Raw genomic sequence first — 16,379 nt, forward strand, 5'->3', positions numbered from 1 at the left:
TTATTCTGCTCACATACCTCTGCTCTGAATTACACTGGATGCCATACTGGTGAGGATGCACTGGAAGTATGCACAGCAGGCCTCTGATTGTGTGCCAACTTGTCTTGCACGTGAAAGAATGGCTTTCACTGTGCATACGATGCATGCATGTGTGGGTTGCATTCTGGAGTCATCAGCCACGTTGTCAGCAGAAAGCTATTGTCTCCCAGGAGCCATGCTTTGGTTTGCCTTGGTGGCTATAATGCAATTGGCTCAGCAGACTGCCACAGAATGAAGGCATCATAACTGCTTTCAGGGTCCAGGGCATCGAGCTACATGATTCACTGCATAAGATCACACACCAGCTGGATGTTGAATAAGTGGCAGAGTTGGCATGCAGTGCCCACAAAGTGATACGCTGCAGCCATGAACCATGAAGAAGCCTGAAATCCTGGCAAAGCTGTGTGCTTGCTCTGCCTGCTGGTCGCCAGTAAGAGAGAATGAAATATATTTGCTCTTTAAATACAGAGCCTCAATGATGTTCCTTATGCAACAGTGGATGGCAAACTGTGAATTGTAAATATCTCCACAGCCAGCCTGGAAGGAGCCATTCCATAAAGGTTCATCGCCATGGTCACCTTCACGGAAACTGGCAATTATGTCCTCACCCTGCTCTGAGTTTGCAATTGTGGCTGCAGCAGGTAGAAGATTTCAGTAAGGATGTTGAAGTTGTCTCATGCCTTACTGAGGTTGAGGAAGGAGAATTATTCCCTGAACACACTGGATGGATATGGCCTCCAGCTAAGAGCTCTTATACTTCTCTTCCTTCTTCCTCTTCTAGCAGCTTGTCTTGCGCTGTGTGGCCTCTGCTCATTATCCCAGCCATGCTATATTCCAAGGGGGAATGTCTACTAGTGCATTCATATCTGGGGGCAATTGGTTTGTGAGAAGACTGTTCCTCAGCAACTGCTTCATCATTCCCTGTAGATTTTGCAACTTGAAAGAGCGATGGAAAGCATCATAAACTTGTAGGATCACAGCAATGACCAGAAGAAATCAAATATCTGGCAAGAAATTTATGATTTCTTGAAATAGCAATGGTGAGGCAGTCCTTCTTGCTGCTTAACACATGTTCAAATGTGCAAAGTTAAGGGCGGAGGAGGGCATGGGGACACTGGCTGGAGTGTTGAGCTCCAAAATTTCAGTGTTGGCATTAAGTCAGCATTGCACACTGACTGATGTCATGACCTGCCTGCTCTGCATACCTCCAGTGTGTATTATCTGCACTGCGCTAACACCCTCACCTATGATGTCCAGTGTAATTCAAAGGAGAGGTGTGCGTGTGCATTGACATTTTGGTCCATGAACAACACCAGTGATGTCCAAAAAGTGGGTGCTACTGAGTCATTTGGTCCATCATGCCTTTGCTGAATTTTTTAATGAGCTTTCCAGTTAGACCTACTCCCATGCTCTTTCCCCACAGCCCTAACAATTTATATTTTTCACGTATATCCAATTCCTGTTTTAAAGTTACTTTTGAATCTGCTTCAGGAAGTATATTTCAGATCAGAGTTACTCACTCTGTAAAAAAGAAAATCCTAATCTCTCCTCTGACCTTTTTGGCAATTATCTTAAATCTGCAAAGCTACTGATGCTCATGCCAGTAGAAAGAGTTTTTCCCTATGCCAAAACACTTCATAATTTTGAACACCTCTATTAAATCTCCCTTTGGCTTTTTCTGCTATGAGGAAAACAATCTCAACTTCTCCAGCATCTCCACATAATTGACGTTACTCATCTCTGGTACCATTCTGCTGCTCTATGTCTCTATTTATAAAAACAAGGATCCTGTTCGCTTTTTTTTTATTCATTCATGGGATGTGGGCTTTGCTAGCTGTGCCAGCATTTATTGCCCATCCCTAGTTGCCCTTGAGAAGGTGGTGGTGAGCTGCCTTCTTGAACCACTGCTGTCCACATGGTGTAGATACACCCACAGTGCTGTTAGGAAGGGAGTTCCAGGATTTGACCCAGCAACAGTGAAGGAACGGTGATACATTCCAAGTCAGGATGGTGAGTAACTTGGAGGAGAACTTCCAGGTGGTGGTGTTTCCATGTATCTGCAGCCCTTGTCCTTCTAGATGGTGGTGGTCGTGGGTTTGGGTTATCAACTTGTCCTCCTGTTTTAAAAGATTTGTGTATGTGAACCTCTGGGTCTCTCTGTTTCTACCTTCCTTCAAAATGTACCAGTTTATATTACCTACCCTCATTTTCCTCACTTCACACTTCTCTGCCATAAATTTCATCTGTCATGTATCTGCGCATTTCATCAATCTGTCTACTGGATGTTGGTTACAATCCTGCTCACTATTTAATAATTGCCAAGCTTTGCATCATCTACAAGCTTGGAAATTATTTCTTCTATACGCAAATAAGGATAAATTTAAATTTCTACTGTATTCTTTAAACTCTGTCAGCTCAGTCCTCTGCCCTCACAACTTCGTCTCCCTTCCAGAACCATGATAGGATCCCCCTTGTCCTCACTTTTCACCCCACCAGCCTCCATAATCAAAGGATCATCCTCCACCATTTCTGCCAACTTCAGCATGATGCCATCACCAAACACATCTTCCCCTCACCCCCCATCAGCATTCCGTAGGGACCATTCCCCCCAGAATACCCTGGTCTACTCCTCCATCACCCCCAATACCTCATCCCCTTCCCACGGCACCTTCCCATGCAATTGCAGAAGGTGCAACACCTGCCCCTCTTCCCCCTCCATCCACACCGTCCAAGGGCCCAAATACTCCTTTCAAGTGAAGCAGTGCTTCACTTGCACCTCCTTCAATTTGGTCTATTGCATTTGCTGCTCCTAATGTGGTCTCTACATTGAGGAGACCAAACACAGAGTGGATGACCGCTTTGTGGAATACCTTCACTCAGTCTGCAAGCATGACCCAGACCTTCGTGCCACTTACCATTTCAACACACTATCCTGCTCTCATACCCACGTGTCCATCGTTGGCCTGCTGCAATGTTCCAGTGAAGCCCAACACAAACTGAAGGAACAGCACCTCATCTTCCGATTAGGCACTTTACAGCCTTCCAGACTGAATATTGAGTTCAACAACTTCAAACCATGAATTCTCTTCTCTATCCTCGCCCCTTTTTTAATCCTCCGTTTTTTACAATCATTTTTATTTTTTAGCCACATTTTTATTTTTATTTATTTATGTGGTTTTATCCCCTTTTTTTATCCCCCATCTCACTTTCTATCCTTTTTACCCCACCACTGCCCCCTCCCCTCACCTCATTCCTAAAAGGGCCACCTGTTACTTGTTCCATATTGTCCTTTCGCACAACGCTACCCTTGTTCTGCTTTAGTTACATTCTGCTTTCTTGCCTTTATGCTACTATCAACACTTTTTTTTGGTACTAACCACTACCATTAACACTCCTTTTACCCTTTAACTCATGACATCTTTGTCCATCTCTCCTTTGTCCCCACCTATCCTTTTATCCAACTTCACCTACTCTACCCCCCCAAAACAGTATAAATCTCATCACATTTCCACTTCTCTTCAGTTCTGAGGAAGAGTCATCCAGACTCGAAACGTTAACTCTGTTTCTCTCTCCATAGATGCTGTCAGGCCTGCTGAGTTTTTCCAGCATTTTCTGTTTTTGTTTCAGATTTCCAGTATCCGCAGTATTTTGCTTTTAGCTTGATCCTGACCATGGGGTATTTTTTTAGTCACTTACCATAAACACAGTGTATGTCTCAGCCAATCCAACAGCAACAATTTACCATTTAAGTTTTCTTCTGAAGTGTACATTTTAAGTTTTCTCTATTCAGTGGCTTCTACCGTTGTGTGGATAAATTGATGTATGTGAGAAAATTATGAACATAAACGATTCTGGAGTGAGAAAAGAACATTTAATCTATTAATCTTTCTTTAATCAGCAGGAATGGTGGTGAACAAAAGACAATGGATTTAACAGCATACTAGAATGATTTGTGGGCACACATAGAAACAATAATTAACTGAATTATTGCATCGTAAATCGGTTAAATTTTAACATTATGGATATTTATGATTGTCCACTCTGCTCTCCCTTACTCGTAGCCAGAGTGTAGAACTGTCAGTTTCACACTGAGTTATAACGGTCAGTAATATTTCTATGCCAATGGGATTAGCGGTTTGAACTTGGTGACTCCAGTAGGAAATATGTTTTCTCAGAATTGCTATTTTATTGGTGGATTAAATCCCAAATTTCAAGCAGCTTGAGAAAGCAGGAGACTGGGAACTGGAGATTCCAGGAGGGCAGGACAGAAGCAAATTACTTCAATGTATGAAAGTAAGACTTAGATATAGAAAAGTAAAATTCAGTGCAGTTGGCACTAGTTATAACTTGGATATATAGAGTTGTCTCATATATCAAAGTTCAAGACTCTGCTGTGCTGTGTACATAACTCATACCATTTCCATACACTCTATGTAACCTATGAAATATGAGCATAGAGTTTTTAAAAAATCACTAAAAGTGTGCTAAGACATTAATAATGTTTCATATACTCTATAGAGCCGGGAACCACATGATCTGCCACAATCATTGGAAAACCTAATTCATCAGACCTCAAAGCAAGATCACCCATATTGGTATTAAGAGGCACTGCTGATACAGCACCTGTCATTTATTATTTAGTAAGGCAGGTGAAGCAGCTCAGGGTGTGTCAAGAAAGATGAAGAAGATACAACAGGTGAGATGGCTGCAAAAATACCAGAATGTCTTGGGCAGAAGTTTGGCATCTAGTGTGCCTACATGAATTATTTCAGGATACTCTTTTACAACAGTGGATGGTACAATAACATTTTGGGATACGACAGGTGAGTAATTTAAGACATGACATGTGTTAAGTAATAATGATATGTGAAAAGGAGGGGCTTAGGAGGTACAGGTGACTTTGGAATTATGGTTCCCAAAGCTCTTCACTACTGGAGTTTTCCTCGTGTCATGTCTGGGTCTGTTGTATATTAATTGATAGAGGTTAATTGCTATGATCAGTCAACAACTTAATTACTGGTGCATCATGCAACTACTAGGATGGTAGAAAGAGAACCAGATGAATCTGATTATTTTTCACCTAGCCATTCCTATGTTGCTACAACACAAAATGTGCTCAGTGGCCACTCTTTCAATGTTACTATTTTCCAATGATTTTGCTCATCATTTACTCAAGCATAGTTCTCCAGTAAGCTTAATTTCCTTTAAGTTGACTGACAGAGAACACATGTTATTCATGTTATTTTGCTACATACACAAAATTGAAAGATTGTACATTCTTGGACTGTACAAGAATGCTCAGCTAAGCAAACATCTGCCAGAAGATCATCTTAAAACATCTGTTTTAATCAGAAAATCTGAATGCAGGTTTGATGCATAATGGTGATGCTACGTTTAAGGATAATGAACATATGTAGAAAATTTAACAGAATATTTCAAACATTACTGGAACTGCAGACACTTGATCCCTGTAGATATGCATATCACATCCTGTATTAATTTCATTTTGATTTAGGTTTGTAATCACTTGCCTTTTGACGCCTACATATTTATATAGGATTTCCAGATATTCCAACAACCTCCAGTCTAGAATACCTGTATATTCCCTGTAAACTGCAGTAAAGCAGTAAGTTGCAAATTACTATTTTGCACTTCCTATTGCTTATAATTGGAGACTTAAGGCAAGTACTTGAGCGCAGTTTTTTGTTGCTTTGCTCATTAGTGAAATAAAAAATCATATCATGTTACTTGAAAATTATGGAGGTTGCAATATTTATGTAAAAATAATCATAGTATAAATGTTGTGAATAAGTTCATGTTGTTTAATTACACAAAAATAACTCAATTATCTGCTCTTTCATAGCAAAAAAATACTTTAAAGTGTTACTATTCCTTTCATTTTCTTATTATCTGTCTTCCTTGCTCTGTCTTCCTCTATTCACTGATTTTGTACCTGAAATCTATTGATCTTGGATCAATTTCCATAGTTTGATATCACTACTATGAAGTTGAATACTCCCACCACTGCCATTAATACATCATGGATATCAAAATGTATCTTCAGTAATAATGTAAAGTCACTAGAAATCACCAAAGTAATTTTCCTGTGATGTAACTTTTATATAAAATTGCCACTCCTTCTTACATATCATTATTTTAAACTGTTACAGAGACAATTACTGGCAGGCTGCAATTTTGTATCGAGTCCTTTCATACTTAATTAAAATCTCTACAGTGATGGATTTTAAAGCTTGACGTCATTAATATAAGTAGTCTGAGAGACCAATAGCTGCTTGACTCTGATGCATGGCTTCTCACTGCTCCTCACTTACCAGATGTCATGTCTTACATAAATAAACTAAATATTTTAATTGTGTGGTCACAGTGTTGCAGGCCAAGCAGCTGGTCCAAATATACATGCATAAAACTCTATGGAATTTGTTTCCCTACATTATAACTGTAATGGCACTTCAAAAAGTGAAGCACTTTGGGACATCCTGAGGACGTGAAAGGTACCATATAAATTCAAGATTTTTTTCTTTTCTCATTTGCACAATGGTACATAAACTGAGTTCATACAGCATTGATATGGTCCTGTCAGAAGCTATTATTGGAACTTAGGACGACTTCAGCAACCAGATTGAAACTATTGGAGAAGAAATGTTGCACGGCCACTGCTACATGAACACTTTTACTTCGATCATAAATCAAACTAATTGGCAGACTAAATAATCTAAAATGTATCCAAATTTGTGCGAGTCCAATTGAGTACAATAAAATACTGTACAAGGACAAATCAGCCAGTGCTCCAAGAGACTCTCAATTACCTTCATTTGTTGAAATTCAAAGCTTTAATATAAAATAACTTCCTCTTTAAATAGCATTGAGAAAACTGTCATTATGTTTAGTCAACTTATCAAGTAACTTAAACAATGTTTTATCTGTTCCCAAGAGCTGAAACAACTCGTTACAAGAATCAATTTAATCTTCTGATGTGACATTTTATTCTAAACTACCAAGCTCTTGTTATCTGTCTTATGGATTGCAATTCCTATACAAAGAACTGGTAGGTTTGTGATAATATTGATTGGTTAAAATGCTTCTCATCACTACCTCACTTGATAAGTTAAGAAAATGTTGAAAAACATTTGCACCAAAGTTGAAAAACTATACCTTTTAATATATCTTCACCAACTCATACAATATAGGGAACATTTTAAAAGTTTATTTTCTGAATACAAGCTAAAATTAAATGCACATTATTCTTGGAAAAACCCTAAGAGAAATGAAAATCTCTTAAACACTGTTAGAAAATTTGATTTTTGTTTCAGTCTTAAAAGGAGCAAGTGGTCTAAACTGTTTTCCTACTCTTGGTGAGTGAGTCTTCTAATACGAGTACATTTGTGTTTGTCCAAAGCTATCGTACATATTCATATATATCTTTTATTATGACATTATTCAGATCAAAAAACAAAAACAGAATTACCTGGAAAAACTTAGTAGGTCTGGCAGCATCGGCGGAGAAGAAAAGAGTTGACGTTTCGAGTCCTCATGACCCGTCAACAGAACTGAGTGAATATTAGAAGAGGGGTGAAATATAAGCTGGTTTAAGGTGGGGGGAGGGTGTGGTTGTAGGGACAAGCAAGCAGTAATAGGAGCAGATAATCAAAAGATGTCACAGACAGAAGTTCTGTCCCCCACCCCCCACCACCACTTCTCCCCCCCACCTTAAACCAGCTTATATTTCACCCCTCTCCTAATATTCACTCAGTTCTGTTGAAGGGTCATGAGGACTCGAAACATCAACTATTTTCTTCTCCGCCGATGCTGCCAGACCTGCTGAGTTTTTCCAAGTAATTCTGTTTTTGTTTTGGATTTCCAGCATCCACAGTTTTTTGTTTTTATTCAGATCAAGATACATTCATACAAGTATTTTATCAAACTACTATCCTTTGGATGTACTGTACATTAACATTCATTTTGTGAGGCAATTGTACAACTGAAATAAATACATATAGAAATATTGAGGCCATTGTATACTTGGGTGTACAATCACAAATATTTCATGCGTACACACATTGGCATACAATCATGGGCATGAGCTTGCTTCCTAATGCTGAGATGAGATATTGAATTCCCACCACCATTCTCCTGAAGGTCCACTGCAACTTTGGTGTAAAGTCTATGGAAAACATCAAAGAAACAGCATAAACGTGGAACTTGCTAACCCCAGAGTCCTCATACTATAACAGCTAGTACAGAACAGGAACAGTATTTTTGGAAAGATTGGCTATTGGGATTTGAAAGGCTGACCAGAACTTGATTCAGCTAAGAATATTCTTGCCATACTTAAAGATAAATCTAATTTAATTGATGTATATCAACTACAGTGAATTGGCAATCAACTTCTTAATTCTTCCTAAAAGGTGTTTTGTCTGCCACATAATTGTGCAATGTCGTGTATGAATTTCATTGCCAGGTAGGTATGTCATAATGTCCCAGAAACTGGTTGATCAAATCAAACAGCATGGTCTTTTAATTGTTCATAATAGGCACAGTAAAGACCATACTCAAACAGCTTATGCTTGCAAAACCCAAAGCAAAATGCCTGCTGTTAGATGTGGTGTCACAATTGGGCAGCACTTGCTTGACAATCCTTAGTGCTTTAATAGCTACACGAACAACCAATTTAAGATAACCGGCAAAATTGTCCCAGATTTGAATAAAGTGTGGTAGCATTGGTGGGTTTTCGTGCCATTTCCTCCCATTCCAGCCTCATTAATTATGCAGCCACAGGAAACATGCCATCTCATTGGCGGGTGGCCTCTGATTTGCATGCCACACCTTTACCTCATCGATTCCTCATACAGGACTCCATATTTAAACTGCAGCCACACACACACTTCTCAATGCTTGCAACCCAGGACTGCTGCAGTGAAAACATGGCCCCAAAAGCCAAGAAGAGTGCCTCCCCTCACAAATCAGTGATGCATCCCTGGGATGCCTTCTGGATGCAGTGGAGGCCTGCTGCGATGTCCTCTATGCCTGCTCTGGCCACGGCAGGCCCATCAGTCTCACCACTCCGGCTTGGAAGGGGTGGCAGTGGTGGTCAATGCCAATGCTGCACACAGGAGGTTGGCCATCCAGTGCAGAAAGTGGATGAATGATCTCATCCGTGCTGCCAGGGCAAGGCAACCATCTTATCACTCTAAACTCACACACTCACAAGGCCAGCACATGTTCACTGGCATCTCACTCACTGCCAGCGAGTGCTGCCTGAATCAAGGTAAGCAAACAAACCTCAAAGTCCCAAGCAAAGTGCAGTTTGCCAGGTGCACATCGCTTATGTACAGTTGTGAAACATGTTGGCGTGCCCAGATGATCCAGTGTAGGGGAATGATTCCTGCAAGCAGGGCTTATAATGAGATGCTAAAGTATTGAAATTAGGTCCCCGACATGAGGTGGCAGGAAACATGGGCCATGGTTGATGGGTGGAGCGGAAAATCGCAAACTGGTTTGACAACAACGTGAAATCAATTTTTAGCCTTCTCGCCATATTGTTTCTCTCGCTCCCCACCCCACCATCCCCTCCCTAACCCACCTACCATGATGCCCAATACCAACAGGACTGGAAAATTCAGGCCTATGAGTCTGGCTCATAGCATGGCTCATTTACACTTACTGGAAGCAACATACATTCATACACAGGGACCTGTCCTCTGCAAACAAAAGGAATATATTCAAACCTTGCGCCTTTTTTCAGTTATCTGGGAGCTTCGGCAGCCTACAGTTCCACATTGCTTTCTCCATGGCAATGTCTTGGCCAATCAGGGTCAACTTTCCAACCAATCAGCACTCTTTTCTCCTGTAGTATAAATTGTTGTGATTATTTGAAATTTGACATTCTTGAGTGCAAGACGAAAAGCTTCGGCAACATGTTTCTCCTTTCAGCAATGTTCAACTTCTTAATTTAGCCAACTCTAACTGCAATATCTTTACATGAATGAAAAATTTATATTTAATAGTTTTAACCGCTACTGAAACTTCTGTTCTGAACATATTAATATTTCACTATCACGGCCCATAACATTAAAAAGATTGCAATTTTAAAAAAAATAGAATTATGTTTTCTCTTTCTTGTAGTTAAATCTACCTCCATATTTGATTTGTGCAGCTTTTATGTAATCTCACAAAACATTATATAAAACAACGTATGGAACTACCGAAGATTCTATAACCGTAGTAGCTATGGATTCTCTCTGTTAATACCAGATGGCACTAGGTGCTCTGTTCAAATATTTTTAAGATTGAGAGATAAAAGTATTTTTTCTTTGCCAGCTGGAGTCACAGTGGAGATGGGGTAGCAATTTGCAAGGACTGAGGGATCAATGCTCAGGCGTGATAATGGGAGTTTTGAAAGAGAGAGGGGAACTGTATCTAAGGAAAGAGAACCATTTACAAGTTAGCATGAAGACTAGTTAGGGAAGTTGGTAGTCAACAAATTAGTGGGAATGGAGTCAAGAGCTCAGAAGGTGGATCTTACAGACATGATGAGCTTGGAGAGGGCATGAGAAAGACAGGGGTTCAGGGCTACAACAGGGAAATCGATCAGTGAAATGAGCTGTGTTCCGGTGACCAAGAGCTTTTGTTTTATTCTTTCACGGGATGTGGGCGTCGATGGCTCATCTAGCACTTATTACGTAATTGGAATTGTCCTTGAGAAGCTGGCGATCAGCTGCCATCTTGAACCGCTACAGTCCATGTGGTGTAGGTACACCCACAGTGCTGTTACGGAGGGGGTTCCAGGGTTTTGCCCCAGCGACAGTGAAGGGGCGGCGATCCAGTTCCAAGTCAGGGTGGTTTGTGGCTCGGAGGGGAGCTTGCTGCTGGTGGTGTTCTTGTGCATCTGCTGCCCTTTTCTTTCCAAGTGCTGGATGTCTCGGGTTTTGAAGTTGCTGAAGGAAAATTAGTGTTAGGCGTTTGATTCGAACACATGCCTCTAGAAGAGGCTGGGACCTGAACACAGCGCCTTAGACCGCTCAGCCATCCTGACGCTTGGCCATGGGAAAGGGGATATAGTGAGACAACTGAACAATTGTCTCAATCTTAGTGACAAAGAAGTTTATGAGCTCCATGCATGCAACTATTACTTTGTCTTTGCTGCCCTATGATGGCTCATCATCCTTCAAGGGATCAAATTTAAAATCTATGCCCTTGTCAACATTACCCTCCTGACCTGTGCAATATTTTCACCTTTACGCCATTTCTGCATCCTTTGGTCTTCCAGCCTTGGTCTGCTATGCATCCCTCCTCTCCTTGCCCCATCAGAATCTTCAGTCACCTTGGTACTCATCACTGCAGCTCACTCTCCAATCCTCTGTGCCACTTTACCTCTCTTTCCATCTTTGAAAGCTTTCTCAGATAATCTGTTTAACCATCTTTTATTCCAATCTTTCTGCAAATGTTCAGCACCAGTTACTTTTCTTCACTCTGGAGTACAATGGGACGGTTTTCTATGCTAAAGTTATAATATAAATGCAAGTTGCTATTATTGTTTAATAGCTTGTTATAATAAGTGTGACAGACTTCTTGAAAGGGGTGGGTGGGGGGTGGAGGGCGGAATTTTGACAAAGATGTATTACTTTGGCCCAACTTATGACTACAATATTTGGCTAAATTATTATTTGGACCAAGAAATGCATTGACCTTTCTTCCTAAGTGCACATCAAATTAACTGTCCATTCACAGCTAGAATTAATCAGACATATGGAAACACTTACTCTATATTTGAGGAGCAACTAAAAGACAGTGATAAAAAAAATCTACAAATAGCATATCCTTGGAAACATAAATCTGGTACTGAGTTTAAGTACTCAATTGTGGATTGCTGATAATGTATGAAGGAACATAAGAACAGGAATAGACAAGTCAGCCCTTTATGCATATCCCACTATTCAATCAGATTATGGCTGATCTGCACCTCAACTCAATGTACTCACCTTTGATCCATATCCCTTGACACCCTTACTTAAAAAATCTGTCAAGCCCACTCCTGAAAATTTCAATTGAACCAGCATCCATAGTCATTTGGAGAGAGTTCCAGACTTTCACTATCCTGTGTGCAGGTGCTTCCTAATTTCACTCCTGAATAGCCTAGCCCAATTTTAAGGTAATAGCCTAGGCATGAACAAACTTTCTGAATCTTTGGACTGCATCTTCGGACATCTGAGAGCTGCAAGACACAGGCAACCTTTTTCATATATTCAATAAAACTGTTTGCTTAAATTAAATTCCACTTTATTTAAATTACTATTGTAATAGCAATAGCGCCCCCCCCCCCCCCCCCCCAAGTGAGATGATGCAGTTATCAGGGCTCATCACTGCCAGAGGTAAAGGCCTCTTGTGAGTCTCCATTCTGGATACAGGTCTTTGAAAATCAGGGAGCAACAAAGGCCACAAGTCAGAGGGTGAGCAGCAAAAGGGTGGGTTCGGAGAGGCCGCTCCCAAAGGGCGCTGATCGGGTCACACAGCCCTACATCAGGTGCCGGGAAACGATGTTAAAAGGAACTGGCCGACGTTAAAGCGCATTCGCCTTCTCTGAGTTGCCAGGTTGACGACACAACCGTGTGATCGGTGCATCGTTGGGAGGCTTTGCAAATGTAAACAAATGACTCTTGGACGTCACTATGAGTGCCTCAATGGCTACCCATCTCAGCCAACAGATGTTTCTGACACAAAAACAGAATTACCTGGAAAAACTCAGCAGGTCTGGCAGCATCGGCGGAGAAGAAAAGAGTTGACGTTTCGAGTCCTCATGACCCTTCGACAGACTTCACTCCCACCCACCCCACCCCTGAAAAGATGGGGTAGACCTCTCGTTCCCGCTGTTTTTCCAGCCCCCGATCCCACCTCCATCGGCTGGGAAAATTCCACCCCGGGTGCAAGGGTTGTCAAACTTGTAAACGACTTGTCAAACCGGGAAATATTTGAGTGGTATGGACCTTTCGATGTCCAGAAATTGCCTGAAACCTCGGATTTATAGAAGTATTTACCTCGGCTGTGAAACTTAAAAAGAACTTTCCAGCTGTTTCAGACAGAGAGATTATTTTGCTTCTGTCGCTGAGGCCACACTGTCGAGAGCCGCACTTTGTGTGTGAAACAGCCACATGGCGCGAGAGAGCCTTGGTCTGGTCCAACCCTTTGTCCTGGATATCTGCCGAGAGGAACATCGATTAAACACGGAGATACCATCACATCATTTAGCCTTCTACACACAAACTCTCATAATTTAATCCTTTAAACGTTAGATATTATTCTGCTGAAACCTTCGACAATATTGGGAATAGAGCAGATAATAACCCCCACCACCACAATTCAGACGAATTTTTAGTTTCCCCACCCTCCCAGCTCACGCCAGAGTTTTTTTTTTTAAATATGCCAACTTGTGTGTCCAAAAAGTTTCCAATTCTCTTGTGGCGCGTCAAGATATGACCGTGAGCAAATTACTGTGACATAACAAATAGCTGCATGTTTGTCTCCCATAGCGTCCAGTGGGAGGTATTGGGCGTGTTCACTGTTTGGAGAGAGAGTGTGTGTGTGTGTCTCCTGTGCCCATCGCCTTGCTGCTGAAGTTTGAGAAGTGAGTGTGGCGGGCGGTGGGAAGAGGTGTTACCGAGGGAGCGAGAGCAGCGGTAGGTGGAGTCCCCTTGTGCTGCACGGAGTGTTGGCGGTCGGCTCGGGAGAGGAGAGGCGAGGCAAGGCAAGCGCATGGACCAGCCGAGCGATCAGCAACACAATGAGGTGCTCTTCTTCTCGCTCCTCTACAGCATGGCCACGGTTATGTTCGGCGGCGCGGTCGCCCGCCAGCTGCTGAAGCACGAGCTGCAGATGGGAGCGCGGTCCGCCTTCATCCTGCTGCTGCTCTTCATCGGAGAGTCCGTCTGCTTCGTGGCTCTGCCCGGCTACTCCGGCCTCAGCCTCTTCGCGGTGGCCTGTCTGCTCAGCTACTGCACGCTGCCAAGCACCGGGCTCCTACCCGTCCAGGAAAAGGCCATCCTAATCACAGGTAAACCCGCCGGCACAGCTGCACGCACACCGTTTTGCTTTCTCTCTCTCTCTCTTTTAAAAACCCGCTCTTTCTCTCTCACTCACTCCAGTCCTTTTCGTTTTCATTCGGCGAGAGGAAACGGTAAATGTAATTCCAGAACAAAAGGACCTCCCCAGCTCGACCAGCTTGTGAGCTTTTAAAAATACCCATCCCGCCGTTACAACAGAATTTAATTTTCTCTTTGATATCGTTCCCACGAAGTTTGCACATTGTAAACCAGGGCTCCACACATGTCAAAACTAAGGGAAAGTGCTGAAGACACTTCAGGTTGTTTCGGAGCTCCGGATCCCTTGATGCCGGTGTTACTTGTGCATTCTTGCTCTCATTTTTCGTTTACTTTATTGCCCTTCCCCCTCTTCTCGTCCTCCTCCCCATATTTGTTCGTGTTTTAATTATTTCATTCGTTTTCCAAAATACGCTTATTGTTTTATTTGTTTCGTTACAAAGTTCGTTCTCTGGGAGGAGGGAAAGGCCATTCCCTATCAAATTTCCAGTATTGTTTTGAAGTCGCCCATTCCCCTGAAATGATGGTTCCACCCAGCCTCTTTTCTGTTCCAAGGGGTCCTTTGCTTCAGCTTCTAATTATTTTATTGATCTCCTGTGACTTTCTTATTCTCTAGTGTTTTTTTTTCTAAATTTAGTTTCTCCCCCCCATGTATAGTGAGCCGTACAATAAGTGAACGCGGTGATAATGGTTCGCAGTTGAGTATGATTATAATAATCGATAATACACAACAATATCAATTAACCATTGATACTGTTTCTAATTAAGAGAAACTGTGTACCTTTGCATGCTATTGGTGTATATATGGTGCTTGTTAGATATGATATGACTCATATATTCGTTTGCAGTAGCAGAAAACAATCTTAATTTATATGAAATGTTCAGGTTTATGCATGCAAGTCGAGTCAGTTGCAAAACAATAATTTTAAAGCAAGGTTTTACCTTTCAGCAGTTTCAGTTCCCATGAGTGGATTTTGCCTCATAATCTAGCAGTTACATTTTTTTACCTGCCCCTTGCAGACATTATGTCACCCAGGACTAACAACTGTAAACTGTATGCTGGATTTATATGGCTTTGACCCACCCATAATGACCCCAGAGTAAATAAAGTGCCAACACATAAAAATTTTTTACAGGCTTAAAAATAACGTATTTATTTTCAATTTACAACATACTTTAACACTAAACTTAGGAAGACACAGAGCACAGTTAAATGGGTACAGCACAGAAAGGCTATCAGAATTTGACCACACTTAACTCTTAAGCACAAATACTGTAGAGACTCTTAGGATGTAACTCTTTTGAGTCAACCAATTAAACTAAATCAACAAAATAAGGGATAAAGCAAACACAGCCCCTAAGTCAGGTCAACTGTAAAACCAAGGTCAAAGTTTAAAGGAAACTTACAAACATTAAACCAAAAGGGGTCAATAAAACACCCCAGTCCCCGCGGTGCCCACCAAGCATGGAAGGCCTCGAGAGTGCCGGCAGACACTGCATGCTCCCTCTCCAAGGACACCCAGCCGCGAACGTAGCTGTGGAAGAGGGACAAACAATCGGGCGGGACGACCCCCTTGATTGCCCGCTGCCTGGACCTGTTAATGGCTAACTTGGCCAGGCCCAGGAGCAGGTTCACCGGGTGTCCGTAGATCAGGAGCGTTGGGCTGAAGTGCAAACAAAACATTAATAAAAGGTTTTTCAAGTAACTGAAAAGGGAGTGCAGCCTATCACATCTTATATAAACATGGTCCATGGACTCCACAAACCACAAAAAGGGCAGGTGTCCTGGGAATCCGTGAACCTACACATTCTCCGGTTGTAGGGGACTGCTGCGTGCAACACCCTCCAACCTAGGTCCCCGATGGAAAGCGGGAGGACACCTCCGTAGAGGGCCTCCCAACGGGGAACTCCACTGCTGGACGGCAACAAGGCACGCCAGGGCGTGTCCGGACGAGGGCGAGAAAATGAAAGTTGTGCAGCAGCAGTCTGTACAGAAAGCTCCTCTGCGCCATGCCAAATGACATGGAGGGCATGTCCCTGAGGCGGCTCAAATGTGGGGCACTGGCACCCGAGGGAGGTCTTGGGGCTTGAGGCCAATGTGGAATTCCGTCCGAACAGGTGAACGTTCAGGCAGAAGACCACCGCGCATCTGGGCCACCTTGAGACCTAAAATTATGTCAGGTCAGAGCACGACTGTCCTTAGGTCTCGGATGTCATCGGCCGTGAGCC

At 42.2% G+C, this 16,379-nt stretch overlaps 1 protein-coding gene across 1 annotated transcript in view; it reads left to right on the forward strand.

The window, feature by feature from the left end:
* Positions 1-13,761: 13,761 nt before the first annotated feature.
* Positions 13,762-16,379, forward strand: part of LOC121280361 (17-beta-hydroxysteroid dehydrogenase type 2-like) — a 41,456-nt gene continuing 38,838 nt past the window's right edge. Inside the window, exon 1 of the mRNA XM_041192279.1 lies at positions 13,762-14,104. Coding sequence (XP_041048213.1) covers positions 13,807-14,104 — 298 coding nt within the window. The 5' untranslated portion in view covers positions 13,762-13,806. The remainder of the gene's footprint in view (positions 14,105-16,379) is intronic.

Source organism: Carcharodon carcharias, chromosome 7, assembly GCF_017639515.1.
Source record: "Carcharodon carcharias isolate sCarCar2 chromosome 7, sCarCar2.pri, whole genome shotgun sequence".
In the NCBI taxonomy this organism is placed as follows: Eukaryota; Metazoa; Chordata; class Chondrichthyes; order Lamniformes; family Lamnidae; genus Carcharodon; species Carcharodon carcharias.